This window comes from Hirundo rustica, chromosome 11, assembly GCF_015227805.2.
Source record: "Hirundo rustica isolate bHirRus1 chromosome 11, bHirRus1.pri.v3, whole genome shotgun sequence".
Lineage (NCBI taxonomy): Eukaryota > Metazoa > Chordata > Aves > Passeriformes > Hirundinidae > Hirundo > Hirundo rustica.
The window spans coordinates 12,827,671-12,854,153 of NC_053460.1; the positions used below are offsets into that span (position 1 = coordinate 12,827,671).

Here is a 26,483-nt window from a genome sequence, read left to right on the forward strand (position 1 = left end):
GGGGCAGGGGCTCTGCAGCAGCACAGGAACTCGCAGGCAGGAGGAAACTCCCTGCAATCTCATCCCCAGTCCCTCTGGGACCATGCTTCTTTTTGATGGTCATTTTAATATTGCAGTGTACTGACATATACTGGAGGCAGTGAACTTACAAGCTACCCCATAAATAATTTGGTATCCAATTCTGCATATTTTGAGCTCGAGGCCCCCTAAGATGATGAAAGAGTTTAAAACCCGTTTTGTGGTTCGGCTAATTTAGCATGGAAAAGAATACCTTTTCGAGCCTGAAGAAGTACGTCACAAGTAACCTTGGAGTTTGTTACCAGGAATCCATAGGCACTTCCTCTTGCACCAGCAAGTCCTTTGGCTTCTGTCTCCTGATATAGTCCCTGACTTCCCGAATCCCACTTCCCCAGAGAGTCTCCCCACCTGAAGAAGACCAATTGCCCTTTGTGCTGATAAACCCTTGTCTGGGCTGCCCATCCCTCGGAAAACTATGATGAACAGATCTGATTTTAATGAGTCTTATCCATAGGCAAATATAAGGAAAACCAACAAAATTACAAACAAATGCATGTTGGGAACTTGTATTTTTGCTGGTAATCTTTACATAGTTTCTAGAAAAATCCAAGCCCTCATGTTATCATTTTTCATTAAAGTGCTGTTTCTAACCACAGTGGACAGCTCTCATATCCCTTGAAAACTTATAATAGTAAAATTGTCATAAGGATGAAGCAGAAATGCAAGATTTTATTAAACAATCTTCGGCTCATAAAAGACATCAGTGTTGTGCCATTCTAGATCATATAAATATATTTCAAAGCAGAATCATATTTCAGCAGAGAGATAAAGCACAAAAGAATATGATTAGCGGATACCAACATAAAATATTAAGCCATCCAAGAAGGGGTGTAGGTGTATGTTTATCCACACGGGCAAGTCGGTGGCTGAGAGCAAGGCAAGATTTTGGCAATATATCAGTAGAGTCATGAGCACAGATACCCGTGGCAATTTGTGTGCGTGTGTTTTGCAGTGGCAGGGGGTTTGGCATGGTCTCTCACAGCGCAGAGCTGGGTGTTTCCGCACAGCCGCTGAAACCGCCGAGGGAACGTGATGGGTGTCTTTAGTCTGGCAGAGTCGTCAAAGGGAGATATGAGCTCTACCTGGATAAATAAATAAGTATAAATAGTTTTCTTTCTGATATGTGACCAGATTATTTTCCAGTTGATTTCCAGCCAAGGTCCCAAGGGGGCCACAGATCAAAAAAAGATAAGGGTCAGTTACAAGGTTGAGCTCATTCGGTGTTGCCATGGTAACTGACCTCCAGCATCCCTGGGAGGACGACACCCAGCTCCCCAGGTGACATTTCTGTTGCCACGCCATCAATCCGCTGCCTTTCACCGCCCAAGGCTGTCTAATGGCCGGGGTGCCTGTGCCCGGGAGCGGCTGGGTGCCGCTGGCCCGCGCCGGGCCGGAGAGCGGCACGTCCTCGCCCCGATGCTGCCTCGCCAGCAAGGGAGGGGCTCAGCCTCGTTCTCCGGGATTAATTACAAACATGCAGTGGAGCAACGTGGTCCAAATGGTTTGTGTAGCAGGTCATGGCTTTAGGCAGCAATGGCGAGGAGGAAATGTCGACTGTACAGCAGACATCGTCTTCATCCAATGTGAGCATCTGCAAATTTGCCATCCCCTTGGAGCAGTTGCAGCGTGTTGTCGGACCATGATTCTACTTCCATCCTTGTGGATTGTTTTTAATGAAAACCAGTGGTGAAGTGGTGCCAAGCAGATGAGGGGTCAAAGTGGTTCTCTGCAGGCTTTGTGTTTGAGGGGGGTGTCCACCACTGCCATCCTACCCTGGTTCCAGCCCCTTGCTTGTCACAGCCACATGGAAAAAATTGCTGGGGAAGCTCCTTCTTTTCTTACATTATAAATTTTTCCCTTTGATTTCTTATTTATTGGGAAATGAATTGCATAAACAGAATAGTTCCACGCAGTTTTCATTTTATTTCCTTGTGTTCATTCCAATTTCTATTTATTTCTACCATAATTAAAGCACACGGGCCATTTAATTCTACCAAATTTATGATCTAATGGACAGGAGAAGGTTCTCTGTGAACAGAGTATATTAATGCTTTGTTACAGTGAATCGCAGTATTTCAAAGTTCATTAAAAGCATGGTTAACTCATGGATGTGAACATCTGAGTACAGGGAAGAAATTCCCCTTTATTGGCTTAATTTGCTGCAGTAGAGTAGAAATATACTGGTCTGGAAAGTTATAATGTGGGATGTACATGTTGTTGTCAGCAACGAGCATCAGATTGTCTTACGTGATCTCTCAAATTAGGACTATTGCAGTTATTCCGTAAGGGAAAATTTTTGCTTTATTAAATCGAGTTGAAGAGAGATGTTTTAACTAAGAGTAAAGACAATGCCATCTTGATTTTGGTGTTCAGATCTTCTGCTTGTTATTGGTGTATCGTGTCGGTACATGTCAGTGTTAACGTGTACTTTTACATTGCCATTAATATAGTTATAATTAGAAATGCAGCTGATACAGTAAATGAGTTTAATACAGCATTATTAATTATACTGCATCCTCGCCAGGAGGCTGCTGGTGTCGCTTCTCTTAGAGGCTTAGAGACTCATTGTAATATGTATTAAATGCACATTGCTGCAGCAGAAATAGCTTTATGGAGAAGCGTATTCGCACTCTAAAACGGGCAGGATGGCAGCACAAGCGCTACTAAACACCCTAGCACCATATTCAAAACTATCCTGCAAACGCACCCGAACTTGGGAACAATGAGCGACGGGCTCTGCCACCCTGGCTCAGCTGGGTCTGTGCAACCCTCTAATCCTCACTAACAGGCAGTAAATTATGTACCTCCAAATTTATACAAATGCCTGCCTTTGACATCAGTGGGCACCACCCAGGTTTCACCTTCAGGATTCAGATAATCAGCTCTCATTCCTACTGGCTTCCCTCAAGACCAGTATGGAAATAAGTGTGTGTCTGCCAGGGATCAAATGCTTTTGGAGACAAAAGTAGGTACTGAAAACATTACAGGATACTATCATCTCCCCATGATACTTTTACACAAAGCGCTCTGTTCCTCTTTTGGCCTGACATAGTTTCAGCCTGACAGAATCCAGCAGGCCTGCTTGTTTTAAACAAGAGCACATCCTATTATTTTTTTGAGAAATGAAGTGTAAAATTAATGCTTATTATTTTGAGCTCAAGAAAAAAAGGCAAGAAACCCAAGATTCTTGTTTGCTGTGCATTGCTCACATTGTGCATTTAGTCTTGTAATCAACTGATACCTCCACAGATACACTTATGAAGAAATGGGAGAGGATCTAGCATAACAAACTGTAAAAATCTGCAGTTTATTTTACAAATGAGAGGGGCTGCATAATTCACTTGAGTTATGTAGGTCTCTCATATACGCTTGTCATGCTAGGAAAAAAAAAAGGCGAATAAGAATGAGGGAAATGATGATACGTTTTGTTTGCTGTTCTAGTGCCCAGCGCCACACATTTGACTGTCACACCGCATTGTCAAAAAGCCTCCTTGCATGTACCTATATGATCTTATATAATTCAAGGAAGTTATTCTCCAAAGGTGACTGAGTATCCCAATACATGTGCTGTGTTTCTGTGTAAAATAATATGCTGTAAAATGCCATAGAGGAGAGAGTGATTATAGCAGCAATTCTATCTATATCTTTGGGCATTTTCATATTTTGAATACACATGCATGAAAAGAGAAACGTTTGTCATGCTAACCATGGTACTTTTCCCCCCTTTTTTTCTTTCTGGATGGTTTTATAGACACAAGAAATACATAATGGACTCCTGTGGGAGTGGAATAAAAACCCCCACCGGTGAGGAGAAGGCCTTATAATTCAGAAGTGGATTTGCAAATCAAAAGGTCTTGCCTCGAGTGGGATAAATTTCCAGATCTGCAGGAACCCATTATGTTTTATTATTTTTCATTCTAGTTTTAGTTTGTTATGGGTTTAACTATTTAAAATACTGCAGGGATCAGCCCAGAAAATACACAATCTTTGTTACCTAATTAAACATACCAAGCTTGTAAGAATATACTTTAACTGAAATGCTGAGCATTGTTTGTTTTTTGGAATTTTTTTTTTTTTTTTTTTTTTTTAAGTTTTACTCAAATTATAGATATTTAGGCTGGAAAAGGAGCAGCTGTCTAGTGATCAGTATGTGTCTGTCTGTATTTATGAACACATATGCTCACACAGGACCATGGGCTGTACATGATTCACTGTTTTCCAAATACCCAGTATGTAGAGGGTAGAAAATTAATGTCAAACATGATTTCTCTGATTTATTCGTAGAAGGCATTTGTTCCATTCCCCCCAGTTCCTGCTTTGTCCTCTGCGGGTTTATTGCAGCATTTGGTTGCTGTACACAGCGGTGTGGCTGGGCATGCTCAGCGTGTGGCTAATGCCCCCTCCCCATCTCTTCCCCCCTCTGGAGCAGGTTGCAAAATTCACACAAAGCCAGAACTTTTCAGGCAAGGGTCTGATGGGAGAATCCAGCCTTAGGCCACAGTGAGGGGAGAGAGCCTGGTTTGGAAACCTACCCGTGAGAGAGGGCAACGCGCCCGCCCCTGGAGCTGCGCGAGCAGAGCATTGCAAACCTCGTGGCATCCCAGAATATCCCAGTCCCTGCCTGTGGCTCCCGAGGGAATTCGTAGCGCTGCTGCAGCAGAGCCACCAGCCCTTTCATCTTTCTGTTCCTGGCTCTCTCCTTTTCTCTTTCCTTTTCTCTTTTTATCTCCTTCCCAACCCACCTGTTTACTTGTCCCCGTGCCATCTCCCCATTCCCCAGGAAGCTGCGGTGCCAGCGCTCACTGTGAGCACCCACTGTGAGCACCCACTGTGTGAACACCCACTGTGTGAGCACCCATTGTGTGAGCACCCACTGTGAGCACCCACTGTGTAAACACCCACTGTGAACACCCACTGTGAACACCCACTGTGTGAACACCCACTGTGAACACCCACTGTGTGAGCACCCACTGTGAGCACCCATTGTGTGAGCACCCGCTGTGTGAACACCCACTGTGAGCACCCACTGTGAGCACCCACTGTGTGAGCACCCACTGTGAGCACCCACTGTGTGAGCACCCACTGTGAGCACCCGCTGTGTGAGCACCCACTGTGAGCACCCACTGTGAGCACCCACTGTGAGCACCCACTGTGTGAGCACCCACTGTGTGAGCACCCACTGTGAGCACCCACTGTGTGAACACCCACTGTGTGAGCACCCACTGTGTGAGCACCCACTGTGTGAGCACCCACTGTGAGCACCCACTGTGTGAGCACCCACTGTGTGAGCACCCACTGTGTGAACACCCACTGTGTGAACACCCACTGTGTGAGCACCCACTGTGTGAGCACCCACTGTGAGCACCCACTGTGTGAGCACCCACTGTGTGAGCACCCACTGTGTGAACACCCACTGTGTGAGCACCCGCTGTGTGAACACCCACTGTGTGAGCACCCACTGTGTGAGCGCCCACTGTGTGAGCACCCACTGTGAACACCCACTGTGAACACCCACTGTGTGAGCACCCATTGTGTGAGCACCCACTGTGTGAGCACCCACTGTGAACACCCACTGTGAACACCCACTGTGTGAGCACCCACTGTGTGAGCACCCACTGTGAGCACCCAGTGCCGCACGGCTGCCAGAGCCCACCCAGCCTCGAGGCAGCACGGGCAGCTCTGCACTGTCCAAGCCTTGGACAGGGACCTTGGGATCCTGATAGACCCCAAGGCTCCATAGGAGGCAATTCTTTCCTTCTGTTTAGCCCCTTTAAAGATAGAAAATCTAATTTGAAGCAACTATAAGACCTTGCTTCTGAGAGATCACATTATTCATAAGATTCAAATATATTTGGCAAGAATTGGTTCATGGAGTAATGTAGTCTTTTCTCAGTGATCTTGGAACTAAAAATGAGTATCCATTGACAGTTGAGGATGCAAAAATAAAGATGAGTGTAGAACAAAAGGAAGAATTTATTTTGTTTTTAAAATATGTTTTCATGAGAAGTTCATGTGTTGCCGCAGTGAAGGAAAGACACATTTTCAGGAAGCATTTGCAGAAACCATCTACAGTATTAAAGCTTTTTAGGTAGTTTCTGATTTTTATAAACTGTATGCTATGTTTTGTAAAATCCTGCAACTCTCCCCCTCCCTTCAAAAAAACCAAAGGATTGTTTAGTTTTACGTGTGAAAATTGCTTTATATGACTTCAGTACCTCAAAAATAATCTCAGCTGTACCAGAAACCACAAAATTCAGTAAACAGAGAAGCTTTTCATCTTGCAAAAGTGATAGGCTTGAACCAAGAGTAATAATTATTGTTATTTCACTGAGTTCAGTTAGAATATGGAGGCATCTAAAATGGACCCTGTGTATTCAATACTTAAGGTCTATGACAAGGAAATCACGCTTTCAAATGACATTTAAATACCTTCAGTGGTCTCTCTGCACCTTGTAAAAAGCCAAGAGATACAAAAAAATTCACACTGACACTCTGCTCTCAGCTCCTGCTATTCTCCAATAGTTCCTTCCTCTCCTGTGTGTTTGCAATGGACTCTGAGGTGAAGACATCACTTCAGCCCTCTGTCAGTGCTGCTGCTTGAATTCACAGTATTAAAGGAATTTTAAATGCTGTTTGACTCTTTAGTACTCCGTACCCGGGGCAGGGCTGCTGTCCCTTTGTGGCAGGGCTGTGCTGTCGTTGGGTTCCCGGTGGATGGAGCGCGGGGCCGCTTTCAGCGCAGCCCAAATGTGGGGGCTGCACCCCTAATGCCAGCGACTCATCCTGCAGTGGGAGTGGGAATGGGAATGGGGGGCCAGTGGGAATGGGAATGGGGGGCCAGGGGCCCTGTGTGTCCGCACAGGCGTTCCTGCCGCCTGCTGCTGCTCCCCGACGCTAATCTGCTGTGTCACTAACAAGTTGTATCATTTGAACCTTGCAGAGGAAGGCATCAATCATGAGTGCAAGCTGTGTAACCAGATGTTTGACTCTCCGGCGAAGCTCCTGTGTCACCTGATTGAGCACAGCTTTGAGGGGATGGGAGGCACATTCAAATGCCCTGTTTGTTTCACAGGTAAGACAGGGAGGCCAAGACAAGCCTCAGCGTGCATGGCTAGATCCAGAAATGACACTCGGGGGATTTGTAAAATACTGTATTCTTTTCCCTGGGAAAAAGAAATACTGTGCTCAGAAGTGTTCAAATATCCTCTGTCTGAAGCTGGGGCTCGCTCTGCCGAGCAGCTCTGTGCCGTTTGACACCAAGCAGCCCTGCCACATGCAGCGGGCTCTGCAAGGCCCCCACAGCTCCAAACATTTACATTATGCCTTGTGGCTCAAAGGTCTGTGTGTTTCCAAGTGCAGGACTTGCAAAGGATGGACATGCTCTTGCAAGTCCTTATTCACCCAAGCGAGGACTCTTTAAAGGCCAGGTGGTCCATGGTCTGCTTACAGCACTGAGTAAAGGGCAGTAAAGGTTTGATAAAACCAAATTATACAACTCTGTGGTTTTGCCAGCTGCTCTCTCAAAAGTTTTTTAAGCCCAGTTTTCTTACTGTGGCACATTTCTAACTCCTGTCAGAGAGCCTGCTAGGTATTCCTTCTCTATAGATCATTTAAGCTGTCTCATCAGTGCAAATGATCATGGGTGGTTCGTGCTTTTCCAGGATCTGCAGGGTGCATGCTAAAGGCTGCCTTTTCTACCCTCTTTAACACAGTAGTTAACATCTGCATTTCCAATCTGTTTGAGGGATAAGGATCATGTAGGTGTCACTGTGGGCCTGTTGTCAGTAAAGGGGCATGGCAACACCTGCAATTCCTTTAACTTTGGTGGGAATAAAGTGAACCTATGTTCTTTAGGGTTTGGCCCACAATTTGAGAAGTTGGGTTTTGTGTGAGCTTGGAGTTAATTTATCCTTTCTGAAATGTGCTGTAAAAAATTTTGGGTGCATTTGTTAAATTCTGCTGAGGAAGCCGTTTTTGCATACAGATGACCACTCATGTAAAATGAGAAAAAATTAAATCAGAGATAGATGTATTTTTTAACCAGATAAAGCTGTGGTTCAATATGTTCCACTTCAAAACTTCCCTTGGTAAAGTCAGAATAATTGTCTATCCAGAATAATAATGCAGATGCTGTGATATTTGTGATGTTAAACAATAATCTTTTTCTTTTATACTGAATGAACAACCTATTTAAAAGATCTAAAAATTGTGGCAAGCCTGCCCTTTCAGATTCACATTTCTGCCGGAAATGCTGTTCTGGGCCACTTGTCTTCCAGGCTGGCCATCAAGGCTTCTCCTGGCCCGGTTGTCCTGCATTAAAAATGCATCTGATGCACCTGCCATGGGCCCGGGGCTCCCCACGGGAGCCGTGACGTCCTCTCTTTGGTCTGATGACTGAGCTCTTCCAGTTACCTGTGGACAGTGCTAGCTTTATGTGAGATATCAAAAATCCATACAGGATGTAAAGCCTGTTAGAAGTAAGCTGACTGTCAGCCTGGAGACTCTAAATTGACTACTTGTAAGGAAATTCTGCTGAACCAAGTGTGTCGGCACTTCTCTGGCAGGTATCCTTGGACCTTTTACAATTGCAGAGACTCTGAAGTGCAGTTTGAGACGAGGTGCCTTATACGAAGCAAGCTTAACTAACTGCACTCTGTTGTTTCAGTTTTTGTACAGGCAAACAAACTGCAGCAGCACATCTTTGCAGTGCACGGGCAGGAAGACAAAATTTATGACTGTTCCCAGTGCCCACAGAAGTTCTTCTTTCAAACAGAGCTTCAGGTATGTTTACAACAGGAGTAAAAACAAAGCTGAAGCTGTTGATTTCTCTGTGCAACTGTCACCCTTGTGCAGCATTTAGAAAAGGTGCCTAACCTTGGTGTGGTCTCTTCTGCCCTTACACAATCTCTCAGTCTCCTCCTGCCTCCCTGGGTACCTGGAGGAGAAAAGGGTCTCTGAGCATGGCTGGAATAAATAAATAAATAAGACAAGACAGATATCATGATTTATGAGGATTTCTCTTGACAGTAGCATTGCTACATCCTTACATGTCTACGTCAAACACCTTGTAAATAATTTCTTTTTCTCCATCAATAATTTAGGGACTGATTAACATACAAAGACTAAGCAAATGGTAGCTGCCCAATCCCTTTCCTCGCTGCTAAATCACAAGTAAAGGAATTTTCCCTGCTGAGGTGTGAGAAAGCGTGGGTGCAGCTCAACGTGCTGCTCAAGCAGAGGCTCCTCCCAGGCAGTAGCACATTGCCAAGCCGTGGCTCTGCACGCCAGCCCTTACACACCACTTTCCCTGGCACCACTGGGGGCTGCAGCCACAGCAGCTGTAGGGAGCCAGTGCCTGGGGGGCACAGATCCTTCTGGAGGGGCTGGACCCTGACCTGGGCACGCTGCTGCAGCCACGCTTGGAGCCCTGGCCCCAGAGGCCTCCTTGGAGCCGTGGCAGGGAGTCTGGGGGTTAAATCCCACCGATGCCCCCAGTGGGTGCTAAACCCACACGGGCACCGAAGCTCCATGGTGTGTGTGCATGGTGCCTCTCGGGCAGAGGGGCACCAGAGCCCGCCCTGCCAGAGGGCTCGTGGGGAGGTGCCCACCCTGGCTGCTGTCCTCACACCTATCTCACCTGTGCAGCGTGGCCACCAAAATCACCCCTCCCATCCCCTGGGAAAAGCGGTCTCTTTCTAGAATGGTACCATATGCCTCATTTAAATGTATTAGCTTTATAAACCATGATTTACTTAAACTTTGGAGGGTTTTTATTTATCTTGCTGAATTCCCAAGCTGCTGCCTCTTGTGTTGTGCTGTCATGCTGTGGAAGGATGGCTGATCTTTTCACTTTGTTGATTTTATTTTTTTTTCTCCCAGGGGATCCCGCCTTTCCCTTGTTCTAGCGGCCTGATTTGCATAAGTGTACAAAAGTTTTAACTATACCTTGTTAATATTTTAATAAAGTCAGCAGATTTTGGGTTTGTGTGTTCTCACTGTGAACGTTTTATGAAGGCAGCAGTGGCTTGCAAAGACAGCTTTGATTTTTCCTCCCATATCTCCCTTAAAGTGGTGTTTGGTCAAAATGCCAGCACAATTAAAATGGGAACACTGGCTTCCTAGGCCACTGCATTAACCTTTAAAATCAGATGATCAAATAAATAGAACCTGGTTAAATTATAGTCTAAGCAGCCTGGTTTTATTTTTTTTTTTTTGCAATTACAGATTTTAATTACATAGTGTTTCAATTCTGAAGTTTTGTGCATTGCACAATTGCTGCAAATGTCAGCTTTAATCATATAAATTAAGATTGTAATTTTTCAGATTTTGTGCAGGATTTTTCTGCGCTCAAAATTTTTCTGCTTATAATAATTCATAATAATTACATGAGTAGTTTTGAATGATGTTGGCTGAATGAAAATCCATTATTTAGCTGCACAGTTTTAGTCTTTATTTTGGGAGTGACTCAGAAATGTGTGTTTACTTTATGCCAGGAAATTTACTAATGCTGATATTGGAGCCAAGGAGGACACAAAATGTGTGAATAAATCAGTTAGAAATGCTTCAGACTTTTGAACCAGTCTGCCTTGGCATGATTATCTCATTAGTTTCTGGTGTGTAAGCTGCCTGCTCTAAATTCCTCAACTGTTGGTTATATTTTTGTTGAGTAATGAAGATTTAGTATTATTTTAGTGAACCAGTTGTTCAACTGCTACTTAGGGTTAAATCTGCATAAACCTTTCTGTGTCTTTAACTGTGCAATTATCTGATGCGGGCAAATCAGCCTCCATCAAGGGGTTCTGCTTGATGAATTTGACTGCTCAGTTCTAAACTTGCTTTCCTACTGGCATAAAATAACTGGTATCAAAATTTGAACCTACGTGCTGTTTTGCTTCTTTGTATTTTCAAGTGAAACCACTGAAAATACTTTTTAAAAAATTGGGCATTCCACTCTTTCAAGAAGAAATTCAGAGTGGGGTGCTTGTAGAAAAGCAGGAAAAACAAGGAGGGTGGGGAAAATGACAGGCAGCAAAGGTAACTTTTAGACTGGCACGAACTAGCCCTGCCGATTTTTGGACACTTTTTAAACGGTGAACACCATGTATGCCATGTACTGAGAAACTGTAAATGCTGCTGAGAATGTACCTCTAGTGGCTGGTGCAGATACTGCTTTGGTAGCTTAATGCTCTGCAAGTGATGAAACCCTCTTTGTGCTGCTAGTAGTTGTATTTTAATATAAGTTTTTTGCTTTGAAGTTTACACCATCTGATGGAGCTGTAAAACCAAGGCTTAGGAACGCTCCAAGGAACTGAACTTGCTTTACGAACAGTGGGAATTTTGGTGAGAATCTGGAGCAATGAGTCAGTGACGTTACTTTGATGATATTGCTACAAGAAAAGAAAACAGAATGCTTCTTAACTGCTTACATTATCTCACTGGAAACACGGGAGGAAAACATGGGAAGGTTAAGCATGAAACACAAAGAAAAGAGTGTGTGTGATAACCCCACACACCCTTAGGGCAGAAGAGGAAAGGCTGGCAGCTCTGTGTTTTTCACATCCTCACTTTGCACAATTGACAGCTATGAATATCATGAAATTCTCCTGGAAAAAGAGTGAATTTATAGCTCATGTATAAAACACCAAGGCTATGGCATTTCATTCCCCTTACTGAAACATACTCACTGAAGCAAGCATAGAAGTGAAGGGTTGGGGTTTCCTTCCATGTAGGGCAGAAGGAGCCCTTTCAGACAGATGCCCATCTCCAGGAGCTGTGCTGGGAGCCTGGTCCAGCCCCTCAGAGGCAGCCGGAGCCGTGGGCACTCAGACCTGGCAGATGAGCTTGCTCTTTGACAAGTGAAATTTTGATCTTTGCTATTTAAAACGTAGCAGAGAACCCTGCCAGACCCAAAGATGGGTCGGAAACGATGACACATAATGGGTGCTGAGAGTTATATTTGTGGTGTGATTCACAGCGAGGAGAGATCCCTCCTCGGCTGTCTGCATTGGGAATTGTATTAAGCAAATTGTGACTGAGCAGTGATTTTCAGAGAAAACTTGAGGAGGATTTTTGCGCCTGCTCTTTTGCCACACTGCTTTTCCAAGGAGCCATCACATAACCGTTGAAGTATTTGTATTTAAAGGATTAATTCCTGCTGTTTGCTTGTGTACTGTTAATCATACTGTTTCCTCCTAAATGATTACAATTGATGAAAACTAAGGCAAGGGATGTAATAAACAATGCGCAAATAATCCAGGTACCAAGGGAGCAGGGTACCTGCCAGGTCTTTCCTAGCACAGGTGTTCAGGTGTTTTATTGCCTGCTATGAATAAAGGGCTTTCTTTTCTGCTCAGATTTGGAGATATGTCAAACCACTAAATTAAGAGAGCTTCACTGGAGGAATGCGCTGTCATTTTAAATGCCCAGTTTTTTAAACGTACACATATCAAAAGGAGCTACTATGGCTCATTGGCTGACACTGTGGTCTGTCTCCCCTCTCATTTTATGTGAAAAGCTAGCAATTTTCATATATCCATAAACAGGAATGAGCTGCTGCACGGAAATTGCACTCATTATATTAATAATGATTTACTATGAATGTCCTCCAGGGGCTTGATTTGGTCCACATCAAAGTCCTTGGGATTCTTTCTGCTGATTACAGCAGATCAAGCCCTAAGCAGGTTTTCTCTTTTTAAGTGTGTTTTTAATGTCAGCTTGATGTCAGATGTGCCTCCTGTAGAGGACTGTGACCTGCCCAGGCGAGGGGCACCGCAGCCAGCTGCCCTATGGTCTGACGTGGCCCAGTGGGGACACAAAGGGGCTGCTCTGTCCCTGTGCTGGCCTCCCTGGGAGGGGGGCAATGGGCAGCAGCATCTCCAGCTGCTCATGCCAGTGGTCCTTGGGGCCATCTGGGTACAACGGTGTCCCCTGAAGCACAGGGGAACGAGAGCCTCTTGGCTTGGCTGTGAGCCACCTGCCCGCAGGCGAGTCTGCAGGGCTGCGTCCAGGGGCTCACTTCACCACCAGTGGAGCACTGAAGGAAGACTTAAGCAGTTTTAAGTCTGTATCCAGCCATATCTCCAGCTCCTATTTGAATAAAAATGGACTTTACCTACTTTCTGGGGGTATAAGAAAGCTTACTTAAGTAGAAGTAAGATTTTTCTTCCAGCCAGCCCCGTGTGTTTGCAGTAGTGCAGTATTTCAGTGTTTCTGGGCTCCAGTGTCCATTCAGGCAGTGAGAGAAAGGCAATTCCATGGTATCTTGAGGAAGCTGCAAAAAATGTTTCTCCTTGAGACTGTGTGGATGGCAGGACAAGTGGGACTTGAAATGTGGCTCTATCTCAAGGCAGTGCTTTCAGTTGATGTAACTTTTGCTGAATTTCAGGACTTAGTGTGGCTTAGATGGCAAACATCAAGAGCTTACTAAAAACATACCATGACACTTTCTAAATTTCATACAAAGCACTCACAAAATTATGTGTAGAATTAATTTTCTGCAAGTAACATCCTTTTTATTCTTTTAAAACAGATTTTTTGTCTTTGCATTTTGCTTTTTCATAGGCTTTTAAGAACCTGTTAGCTATTTTTCCTTCTTTTATGTTTTTATTTCTTAATTTTTAATTTTTTAAAAATGTCATTCCTTCTTTAAAATCATGAAAATTACCTAGTCAGTTATCCTAGCAGATTTGGCTAGCATTTCTTAAAAAAAAAGTTCCTGTGGTGCTTGGAGTATTGTTAAATTTTAATTATTAGTAGTTACAAAGCTAATAAATTACAAGACTACCAAAATCTATTCCAGCCATATTGCTGGGTTTCATTCAGACGCAGTCAGATAATTATAATTAACAATAATTAAAAATTAAAAGTGCTGTAGGCACATACCCATCATGTTGAGTCTGCCTGCCTGAACATTCTTTATGGACTGCAAAACCACAAGTTTTATCTGTGATCTGTTTTCACAGCAGGGAAGAGTTTTTACCTATAAGGTCTCTGGTTTTCAACGTGTGTGTTTAAATTCAGAGGTGGAATACGTGGCTGTTTGAAGATTTAGGTTTAGGAACAGGCTCTGATAAGGACCAAAGCTAAGAAACACCATTGTAGACTGCATGGGGCTGGTGCTGGCTCTGCAGCAGCTGCAGTTGGGGTTCTGTGCAGGGGATGCCGGAGGTATCCTGAGCCTGACATGCACAGAGGTTGATGTAAGGGTGGGGGCTGTTCGTGCTCACGCACCTCTGTGTGGATTATCAGCCAGCACCTTCTTCCCTTGCACACAGGCAGGGGGTGTCTGCTGGGGCTGTTGGAACAGAAAGGGAATCCACCTCTGCTGCAACAAAGGATGGTGCAGAGATCTTGAATTGTCCCGTGTGTGGCGCAGTGCCAGGGTGTAGCATTTTCATTTGGAAAGACGGTTCTGAGCAGTTTATTGCTGCATCTTTATCCTATCTGAGGTCTCCAGCAAGGGAGAGGAAGACCTCTCACCTGAGATGAAGATATGTCTGGCACTGGAGCAGCATGGCCCCTAACAAAAACCCCTCCTTCATTTCTTAAGCATCGGGGCCATTCTGCGGCCGGCCCTGGCTAACAAAGTGCACACGACTTCACATTAACATGTGCAGAAAACCCAGCAGCCGTGCAGAGCGGAGGAAAAAAAGAAGGGAGCCAGGTGAAAGGCATCGTTTTAGTCATTAATGCACTTAAGCGCACCCAAGTGTCAACATGTGTGATCAAGTGTAAGGAGGCATGTCGTTCCAATGTGGCAGTGCTGGCACACAGACGGGGCTTCCTCCAGCAGAGATGGCACTCGGATCTGCTGCTCAGGCTGCCCAGCTAAACCCGTCGTTGCCTGTCATCTATGCCCTAGGGCAAGGGTCCAACCAACTTTTGCGCAGGCACCATGCCATCCCAACAGATGGGCAGGAGTGTAAGCCGCCAAGAGACAATGTATATGCATCAATTGTGTTTATTGAAAGCACAATTCCTGGCTGGAAATGTTCAAATGTCTATTTATTTCGAGATAAGATGCCTTTAGTTAATGGGTATGGAAATGCAGCTTAGCTTTGAATTAATTACTTTATATACCTTACAAAATATAACGCAGGCGTGAAAGTGTAAGATGTGCTGATTATGGGGAGATCTGCTAAAGGTCTGTCGTGACACAGAGTCCCCCATAAAACTGACTCAATGTCACAAGGTGCTACTTGCCTCTAAGTACCAGAGACCAAATTTTGTAGGTTCTGCACATAACTGTACAAATCTCTGGCTCAATACATAGTGATACACAAGGAGCCAGCCTTTTACACCAGCAGGTTTCCCTTTGCACTCAGATGTATAAGCTCGCCTCTCCTCTTAGTGGTGGAAAACACTTTTAGTTTTTGGGGCAATGAGGGTGATACATTAATCCAGACCAAAGCTTGGCTAGTTTACACATATCAGTGAAGAGGTTCATTTTCCATGTGACAAAAAGAGAGGAAAATCATATAATACGCTTTTATATTTGCAGCACTGCTGCCCACCAGAAAGGGTAAATTATAGAAGCATCCAGAGAGGAGCCTGTATGCACACATTAAAGGGCGTTCCCTTCTCCTTCTTGTTAGCTTTATTCAATTAAAACTTGTTAGTGTTCTTGAAGGAGGATGTGCTTTGAAGACCCTTCTGAATATACAATTTGATATTCATAAGGATCCAGGCATACTATATGTAAATAAATAAAGCAGGAAGGAATGTTGTACTTCTAGACACATTAATGCATTCCCATCCTCTTGGAAGCAGAGCACATGGTCTGTGTTAAACATGCATCCTGACCAAAAGGAGGAAGCACAGGAGAAGAAATGAGAAATGGATTTTCTTTCAGAAGGACCAGATTGCACTCTCTGGTCTGGCAATAACAATTACTAATGACATTTAGAGAGAAATTAAGGATGAGAAATGCAAGTTGGCATTTCAGCAGTGCCAGTCAGTAACATTGCATCAGAGCTCACAGGAGAGATGAGAAAAAGTTTAGGGATGGAAAATTAATTTTGTTATGTCAACAATTAACAAATACCTTTTCTTCATTCTTTACCACACTATCACTAATTACCACTGTGATAGTATTTAGCAGCTTCTCAGGTGAATGAAAATTTCAGCACTTTGAAATCCTTATTTCTGGAGTCAAAAGCACATGTTTATGTTTTGCTGTGTTTTGTTGAACAATGAATAACAGAAAGAGGTTCAGACTGACTAGGGAGGGAGAGCATGAGCTCTTGGATGTGTATAGCAAGAAAATTCTGTGGATTTTCTCTGCATATCTCTGTGATTCTTATAACCATGAATGAATTAGTTTACCAGCACATTTTTTGAGGTTGTTTTTTCCTGTTTTGCAAATTCGGAAAGGCAAGGTTGAATAACATACCCCGTTCCATGCAGGACAATTTTGGAGGAGCCAGATATAAAACCCTGGAAGCCTCAGACCTTTTATTCCGAAGTCCTTCACGTGTTCGCAAGGTGAAATCCCTGTCCCCACAGGAAGGTGGTAGGAAGCTCTGTTTCCTGCTGCTCTGTGTAGAGGCTGGAGCACAGGGGCCATAAGCTGTGGGGCTGTGAGCGTGGCCATGGCACAGCTGGCTGTGCAGGAGCAGTGTCCTCAGGGACAGCACAACCGGCTAGCCCTGCTTGGCCCTGCCGGGCTGGGTAGCACATGCCTTTGTAAGCAGGGCAGAGTCCTTAAAATAGAAACAGAACGCTTGTGTAACATGCAGACAAATAATTTTTTTTTCTTTTGTTTTGTCTCTGAAATGTCTTGTCAGAGAATTTCTTTGCTGGTGGGAAGAGATGTCTGATCCAGCCTTTTGATTTTCTCCTGCTGTAGTGGCTGCCGTGGAGCGTGGTTTGGGGTCTGAGCACAGACTAGCTCTGTTGCCTCCTGTAAGTGTCGCTAGCATCCAGAGGAACTGACTGTTTTTCAAAGGAAGAGGGATGCTGCACTGGAAAGGACAGAGTATAAGCATTATTTAAAGAAAATAGTGGAGCTTGATCGGCCTCAGTTTTAAAGAGCTCATTGAGGGTGCTGTACAGCATCCTTTTAAAAGTTCAGTCTCTTCGTTTGCTTGCAAAGACCAAAATGGGGATGCTTGTCAGACATAACAGTATATGCCTGAGTGTTTTCACAAGAAATGTCTAGATCATTAAATATAATAGGTCTCAGCTGCAGTTTTGATCACTGAAGCATGCACACAATTCATCACAGCAAATTAGGTACGTCTTTGTAACTTATCTTTCTGCAATTTGCTGGCACTTCTAGAGAGCTGAAACTTATATTGGATGTGCTGCAGAAGCCATTTCAGGTTAAATATTCTGTGTTTATTGTTGGAGAACAAGGATTCCCTAATAACAAAAACATGGAGCAGTGTATGTTTCTGCTCCTGCATCTTGCAGAACCAGCAATAGTACTAGTAGAGATCCCCAGCCGCATTCATTATTTATATATTTCAGTGAATTTCTTGTCTGCAGTAAAAGAGATATAAGCTTCAACATCAGTCTGTGCCAAATTCTATGTTACAGCCCATTCAGAAACCTGAGGCAGCCGTGGTTCTCAATCATTACACAGCCCATTTATCTGATTGGAGTTTTGTCCTCTCTGCCTTGCTGAAATGCTGCGTGTTTTTTAAAAGCTGAGTTTGACCTTTGGAAAGAAAAGGCATTTGCTATTTTTATTTTAGGAGGTTTTTACAGAGAACCTGAACCTACTTAAATGGAAATTGGCATTGAAAAGCAGCAGAGTTATTGAAAAGCATTTACTTTATTACTAGAAGAGAACAGACGCTAGTGGACTCAAAAATTACATTTCAGTGGACTCATCAGTTTCAGTCACTAGTTAGTCTGTGAACAGATGGATGCGTTTGTAACAGTTAACATGAATTTATACCCTGGAATTTTACATTTGCCCTAAAAGCACTGCTATCTTAGTCGCTGCCTTGAAGGTTTTTTATTTTACTGAAAAAAGATATGTTTATTTCTAATTGCAGAGATCTCTTACATCATAGAAAGCACCTCGGCTTTCAGAAATGTGAATGATATACAGCTTCTATGTAAGGAAAATGTTGTAAAAGAATCCCCAGTACAGCTGCTGCAGAAAAATAAACATCTCGGCCCAAACCTACATAAACCCCTGTGGACTGAGAAAATAATTTTCAATAACCAGATATTTTTAACTCTGTGTATGAAGGTAGTAATCACAGTCACCTGTATTTGCATCTAGGGTCTGCCACAGCCTAATTGCTTGTCTCTTTCCACCTCCACCCCCCTAAATTTTAAGGCTACTGGTTAACTGAGCAATGCATTAAGCACTCCATCTCCAAAACAGAAAGAAATACTGCCGTAGCCTCTACCATGTGGCATCTTTAGGTTTCAGGGATTTCGTTTAAATCTGAAATTTATGTCCAGGAGAAATAAATTATTAGATTGTAAAAGCAGCTGGGGAGGGAGTAAATATAGTCTCTTTTGTCCTCTATATCATTTCCCCAGGAAGATAATAAATGTGTGGCAAGCGTCTTGTGTTTCCTCGATCATACAAATGTTGTGTGTGTGCTGTATTTCAGATGTGAAGCCTAGACTCCAGACAGGAAATCCTGGAGTGATACTGTGCTGCTGTTGCCTACTGCTGTGGTGCTGGTGGAGGGCTCATCACTTTTACTGCTAGAAGGAATTTGAAAAATAATTTCATGAAGAAATTTAAAAGGCCTTGTGTGTACCCCTGATTCCCCGAGTAAGAGATGTAGGGTGTAATCCTAGGGTTTGTCTCCTCAGCCGGTGAAAGGCAGCAGGAGCAGCAGCCCTGGCTGAAGGGGAGAGCTGAGGACAGGGGTCTTACCCTGTGACCCCATCCTAAGGGCCAGTTTTCCCAGGGGGATTTTAAAGACCCTAAGAGACACTCCTGTTAATTCTTCCCTGCCTTACCTGTTCCCATTCTTCTGTGAGGTCAGATATATATGGAGCAAGCATGAGTGGCCAGGAAAAAAAAAATTGGGTTTGAGAACAGCAAAAGGATAAGGAATTGTTAGAAAGTCAGTGGTCTACTTGCTGTTCTGCACCTGGCTGTGTGTATAGGGCTGTCACTGCCTGCACCTCCACCCTCTTGTCAGGAAGGCTGTCAGTGTTCTCAGTCCAGCCCATCTCAGGGATCTGAAAACAAGCCTGGAACAGCCTTGCTCTTTGCTCCTTCCGTTGTTCCTTCCAGAGAAGCATAGTCAATCATACACCGTTGTTTGCCTAATTATACCCTGCTTTAACATTGTGTTTTGAGAGCAGTTTTATACCTCCTTTTGACCAGAGGAGAAAGGGAAAACAATTCAGAATTACAGCTTCTTTTCATGTTGTGGCTGTTCTGCTTGTGTAAAATGAGGAGGGGATGGGAGTGTTTGGTGCAGGGCTGGGTGCATATGTGCGATGACCTGACCTGTGCTGTAACTGCCAGTGGATGGATTGCTAATGCTCCCTTCATGTTTCATGTTAATGGAATAACTTAGGAGATATTAAACTGCCTGTCCTCAGTGAGGTGATGGGGCTTTGTTGGAAAAATCTAGATGATCAAGTGAGATGGTACGTGCTGGTGGGATCAGCGTGGAGACAGCTCGTGGCTCTGTGCAAGGTCAGCTTGGGTTCAGCGAGGCTCTGTCACCCCAGCTCTGCGTGAGCCAGACCAGATTTGGCAGCAGCAGTCCTGAGCTTATCACTCAGCTGTGCTCGAGCTGATGCACTGTGGAGTGTGCTGTGTGTCTTCTGTGCCACGTCCTGGGCAGGCAGTGTGGACACCCAGAGGTCACCTCCGTGCAGAGCCTGCCCCAGAACCCCACTGCCTCATCTCTGCACTGAGCAGGAGTGGCCAAAGCAGTGCCCACAGTGCCAGCCCTGAGGGAGAGCTCCTGCCTGACCACACAGCCTCCTCATTTGTTTCTGCTGCGCAGTTAAACCTGAATAAATTGCCATGGGCATTGAGGTTTGGCCGTGTATGGCATACCTGTCATCGGTGTGTTACATTATTGTGTCTCCAAAAGGAGGAGTGAGGTTGTTTAGAACATATTTACTTCTGAAAAATGTGTCCTCCTTTGGGGCCAGCACATGCTCTCAGTCTTTGCATGAAATCAGGATTGTTTAAGACGTGGCATCTTCCTGTTTTAAAAGTCAGGTTTTCCTGAGACCGGCGACACTGTTGTAATGGAGTTGCCATGGCTGGAAAATCCCATTTAACCCAGTTGTTTTGCACACGCACCACAGCAATGTTGCCTTGCTCTTTTGTCTTATGATGTCTTGGAGGAAACGGCTCATGCTGGTGATATTTTGGCCCCTCTTTTACTTGCAAGAACAAATTCAGCATGGCTCTTTCACACTTCTAGCTCCTCCAGGGTTAATTCCTTGTGGCAGCGGGCAGTGGGCTGAGCACAGTCCTGTCTGAAGATTTCAGCTCTGCTGGTGGCATCTACACTAACAGGGCAGCACGTAAAGAACTTCTGTAACTATGGCATTGCTATTTTATAGCAGAGCTACTTGCATTGGAGGATTTTTATTCCCCTTTTGAAATTAGAAACCAGCAATAACAACCATTATGTCCAAGGCAACAGGTTACTGACCAGCCGTTTTGTCAGCCCGAGCAGTGTGTGGGTGCCACGTGACAGGAATATTTATCTGCCTCCAAGAAAAGTGTAGCCATAACACAAGGCAATACAATTTGTCAGATCAGTATTCCATTAGAGGGAATTTCACTTTAGTTGCTGCTCCTTAAAGGAATTACTGGTCAAAGGGTTGTGCTCCTGCTGCAGGCAGGTGCTGCTTGTGTCAAGTCTGGCTGTCCACGCTTGGTTATTTGCCCCAAGGAACTTGGTTCAGCTGCAGCTCCCATCGTTCCGTGGAGTATGTTGCCTAAGTTATGAATATGAGACCTGCCCCTGTTAATGTTTGCATTAAAATTCACAATTAAGACAGAAAATGTTTTATACCTGTCCTTAATACCAGGAATACCTAGCTGGTGCAGGGGAAAAAAACCAACAAAAAGTAATCAGATGGTGTTCAGTGACCCTTGCCATACCAGAGAACAGCAGAGCAAGTTTTAGGTTCAAGTCTCAATTTCCTGGCTTTTGTTGATGTATATTCCCATGGAAACAATCACACAGTGAAGCTTTGCCTTATGCATTTTAACTTCTAAAGGTGCTATTAAGATGTTTCCCTTTTGCTCTTAAGTATTTTTGAAAAGACACCATCCTGGTCCTGTAATAAAGACTCAATCAGGAAATCATTTGGTGTCTAAAGAAGCCACAGAGTGTTCCATAATGATGACTCCAGTCCTCACAGAAATGAACAATTAACTGTCTTATGTGATATGATTTACCTTAGATCAAGGAGGGACTAACGAGATAAGATTTGGATTGGTGTCTAAGAAATCAACAATTCATGCTTTTGAAAGGAAAATCTTTTCCAGATTCCTGGAAAATGGTTTACCTCTGGAAAATTATTTTGAAACGTTTCTTCCCTGAGTAGAACCTGTAAGTCAATTGGAAACAGGTCAGCACTGGGGGGTGTATTGGGGTTTTTGGTGTAGCACAGGCAGAGGAGTGTCCCTGTGGGCAGGAGATGCTTTCTCTGACTACTGTGGCTCAGGTTTGAACACAGACTGGAAGTGGGTGTTTGCATTCTCGAGGACAGCTTTGGAGGGTCACTTCAAAGCGGGGCACAGGGCATTTGTGCTGCTGCATGGCAGGTTTGTGACACGTCTTGGATGTGTCCTGAGTGTCTGTGGGACCTGCTTCCCAGAAAAACATGGACTGACCAAACCCGGGCTGAAGCAGAACCATTGTTGGCAGAGCACTGTGCTGGGATCCTGCAAACCATTTCCTGCTTTTGGGATCAGAAATGGCTCTGGAATCCAGTCAGGGAGTAACAGGAGTGGGCTGAGGAAGGAGTGAAGGTATTCTAAAAATATGATGGTTTCATGCACTTCTGACAACAGTAATTAAATCTGTCCCTCTCACTTTATATTTAGGATGTGTAAGGTTCTTCCCTCGGCTTATTTTTGATCTTGTGCATGGCATACTGGAGACTACAAGTTACAAAGATGCTGATAAATTTGCATTTCTGAGTGAAATTCTCAGGAGCGTGCAGTCCCTCAGGACAGGTATTATTAGCTCCCTGGTTTCATTGGGTGCCTCAGTGAATCACGGTGTGTTTACAGCCAGTTTCTCCAACAGAAGACTCTGGTTATCTCTTAATAATGTATTCCTCTGTGTTTTTTATTTCCAAAGTGCTGTGGTAAGGAGATTTTCCCAAAGGCTTCAGTTTGCTTTTGTGCTTCAGCATTTTACCCAGTGTTTTTGGAAGAAGCGTATAGACTTTCGGTGTGGCATTTGATAGAATACAAGAGGCTATGCCAGGCTTAGGCTATGGAGTTCACTTGCAAAAGGCTCAACTCAATTTACTCTGAGTTTTAGAGAAGACTAGAGAAGGCGGATCTAGAAGACTGATGATACAAAATTATTAGTCTCAAGTGGAAAGGGGAAAGCATGTTAGGTGAGTTTTCAAAGTCTGACTAGGACTAAACAACCTGAATTAGAAGAGAAATTGAATTCATAAATCATCTAATAATTCCTAGCTGCTATGAGAAGGATCTGGCGCTGGGAGAAGTAACACCAAGAAAGGAATTAGTATAGAAAGCTAATTTTTCGAACCAGAACAACACAGAAACGCGTATGGGCATTCCAGAAGCGGTCGGAAGGGCGGGAGCAGCGCGGCTGGAGCCGGGGCAGAACAAAGGCCGGCGGGGCGGGGACGCGCGGCTCCGCACGCAGCCCGCGGGCACACCGGGGCCGCGCCGGCCGGCTAAAAGAGTTCTTGAGAAAAAGCAGTCAGCGTTTAGGCAGTCACGCGTGGAACGGCTTCCCCCCCCCGTAGATGTTCCGAATTCGGAAGCTTCCCTTTGAGGCCGGATGAAGTGCCGGCGCTGGTCACCGGAGGAGCCGGGCAGGTTTCTGGGGCCGGCCGAGGGCGTCCCCCGGGTGAGCAGGCACTGAGGGAGGCCGCGCATCCTCCCCAGTGGGCACAGGAACCCCAGGGAAAGCTCGGTCCTGGCACAGGTGGGTGTTTCTGGGTCCCAGTACCAGTGAAAGGTGCGCTTACCCCGGAGAAACTGCGTGCAAGCATCACGGTAACTCAGAAGCAGTTATTTCCATTGGAAACAGGCAACTTCGCATTTCAGCCGACGCCAAACCTCCAGGCGTATTTTCTTAGACACTCAAAATGATTTTTTTTTTTTTTTTCTTGTTCAATAACTTGTAAAGGACAGCTTTCTACCTGCATTTGTTGAAGTGCCATCTCAAAGTGTGCTGACACAGGGACTGACTGACGTATGGCAAGTTATCAGATGCTCAGAGATGAAGGAAGCTGTAACACAGGCAGCCGTTCCTTTCACAAAGGATGTGCCACCTTTCGTTTGCCTCTACCTCCATTTCAAGGGACTCTTCTGTGAACCTGTCTTGCCTGACTTTTTTTTTTTTTTTTTCCTTTTTATTGCATACCATGATAACTTGGAGTTCACTTGTTACAAGCATTTTATGTAGTGGGTGAAATACCAAGGGAAAGGAAAGAAGTAAAACTGTGCTGCCTGAAAAACTATGATCTAAACATATAAATGTCACTGAGTAAGTTACCTGAAACAACTGGAAGGGCAATTAACACCTGGTTTTATGGGAAACATTGGTTACCACTATCAGTTTTAATGAAGTGTATTAACTAAATTGTGTTCTGAGTATTCATTCAACCCTGTTTATGGCACACTCTTGAGTACATTTACTGTTTGTCAGAAGTGCAAACTAGTGAACATATGAGGCTTTAAGACAGGCCATCTGTTAGTCTTAGACCCTTGGATAATTGTCAAACAGTTCTAAAAATAAGCGCACACAAACTGCAAGGGGGTGCAAAGGTGATTTTTCTTTAGAGTCTGATAGCAAAGGGAAAGTAGCAACCAGAAATTAAAATTAAAAATAAATAGTTTTATCCTGTAAAGCAAGCTTGCTCTCCTTTCTTTCTTTTTCACTTTCTCTTTCCCACACTCCTCCTTCAGTGTGCTTTTTTTTTTTTTTTTTTTTTTTTTTTTAATGTAGGGTTTTTTTCTGCTTGTTCTTCTGGGTCATGGCATCCCTTGAATGCCTCTCCAGTTTAGGATTAGAGCAGCACCAATTTAAGGCTCACAGCTTTCCATAGAGAGCATAATCTCCAGTGGCTAAAGCAAGGGTCGTCTTGTGTCCTCTGACTAATCCCTTTATAAAGTCAAGGCATAAAGATTTTTATCTTTATGGATTGCTGTTAAAGGGGAGTAGTACCTGTGCACATGTGCGTGTTTATGGATATGTAACGAGTAATAACAGCTGAGAGTTTTATTTTTGGACCAGTTTGAATTCAAAAAATGCAAAGCATTGAAAAAAGATTGCTGCAGATGGTATTTTGTAAATATTTGGACACTCTAGCTTCTGTTTGTAGCAATTTGGAGGTTTTGTTTTGTCTTTTTTTTATATATGTTCAAATGTGAGACAAACCTTTGCTTCATGTCAATGCCTGAATCTGAGGTTCAGTTTTAGTCTGGCAAGCTGTGCATGTTGGCAGTCAGTGGAGGCATCACTTCTGTTCTTCAGCCCTGCTCTGTAAAGGGAAGAGGAGAGAGAATGGGGAGGAGGGGACACAGTCCCCTTGGCCCCCAGTCATGACCCCGATCTCTGGGCTTGGAATCAGACAGTGCCTGAAGGGGTGATAGAAACCTGAACAGAGGTGGGGAGAGGCAGAGAGAAACTACCTGGGCTCTTACCTGGGTCTGGAGGACCCCCCACACTCTGACAAAAAATATTGGGATTAATAGGTCACCCAATGGCTAATTACCAGTTAATTTTCATGTTGGCTGATAGTCACATGAATCTATTATCTCCATAATTCTTATTGAAATTATTTGAGGAACGGTTTCTGTTCATTTCAACAACATTTGGAAGGGGAGGGAGAGGCTCTGTAGCCTTTTATCACAGTCCCAGTCTCTGTGTAACACTGCAGAAGGCTTATGAATTTCACCTGAGGGTGGCGGGCATCACCAGCCTTGTTAGGCCATTTCCTAACCTTTGTATAACATATGGTCTTTTAAGGGTATGTGCTCATGCACGTAGACAGCATATTCATAAATGGCTGATAGAAAATGTCTAAACCCACAACAGATGCACAATGGCACTATAGACTGGATGTGTTATGGCCCCAAACCATTATCACACCCCTCACAATTGCATTTTATTTTTTTCACCTGCTCCTGTGTAGTACACCTGTGACTTGTTGGCAGTGAGTGTCATTGCAGTGTGGGAGACTCCCAGCTTGACTGCCTGGCTTGGAGCTTCGCTCCATCATGTGCTGCTTTGTGTGTGTATGTGGTTTTTTCTCTCAACCTTTATATAGCTTGTAAGAGTTCTTTGAACTGTTGTAAGCGATCATCTTTTGAGCCTGATGCTTTACTTCTTGACACAGAGCTCTGAAAATGGAGATTTTCATGCCAGTGTTTTCATAATCATGCATGTAAAAAAACAGAGAAATATTCATTGTGGATGTCCTACACAAATGGCTTGATCTGCATCCAGAGGGCAGGCAGGGGGTGTCTCCAGGGAAGATCTGGAGAGCAATCAGTGTCTACATGGACAATAATCAACCATTCTTTGAAATCTCTTTATATCCTGCAAAACCCATTGCCCAGTTCCTTGATCACAGACACTTCCATAAATGGTTCATTTGGGGATTGTACAGCCAGTAGAAAATTCCACTTAAATACTGCAACAGCCCCAAGACTTGGGGTAGTTGTGTTTTTCCCTCTGACGTAACTAATGCAATTGCTATCCATTTTGCATGATTATTAAGAAAATAAGAGATTTTCCAACCTTATCTTATAAATAAGTTGTGACTTACTTGATCTTGACAGGTGACTTAGTGCTGCTGTAGAGTTTTCCAGCTGCAATAATGTCTCAGAATGATGTATTCAGTGGGGTATCAGCTGTGAGCTGTGCGTAAACCAGGGGGTCTAACAGGAGCTGGAAGAACCATTTTTCCTGTTCGGCTTCCAAATGATGTCGTGCCTCCTGCTGGCCCCAGACAGGCACGTGTATGGATGGCCCTGGAGCTGTTAGGCATGTGCACACACACAGGAGTGTTCCTGGAGGGCCTGCATTTTTGTCACTGCTCTATTTTCCTCTGGAAACCACCATTAAGGATTTTTTTGGTGGTGGTGGGTTTTTTTTTTAGCTGTAATTTCTGGAGTTGAAAAATCACACCCGAGCTGTTTTCAGCCAGCCCACCCTCCTTCTAGAAGGGTGGGTGAAGTTTCCTTGAGCTTCTTAAGCAGCAGCACTCCTGTAGTATCATGTTTC

General features: G+C 44.2%; 1 protein-coding gene across 6 annotated transcripts in view; it reads left to right on the forward strand.

Annotated features, from left to right (window-relative positions):
• ZNF423 (zinc finger protein 423) overlaps positions 1–26,483 on the forward strand; it is a 226,238-nt gene that overhangs the window by 195,966 nt on the left and 3,789 nt on the right. For all 6 annotated transcript variants that reach the window (XM_040075307.1, XM_040075308.2, XM_040075313.2 and 3 more), the window contains 2 exons: positions 7,019–7,150; positions 8,744–8,859. In XM_040075307.1, the coding sequence (XP_039931241.1) occupies positions 7,019–7,150; positions 8,744–8,859 (248 nt within the window). The remainder of the gene's footprint in view (positions 1–7,018; positions 7,151–8,743; positions 8,860–26,483) is intronic.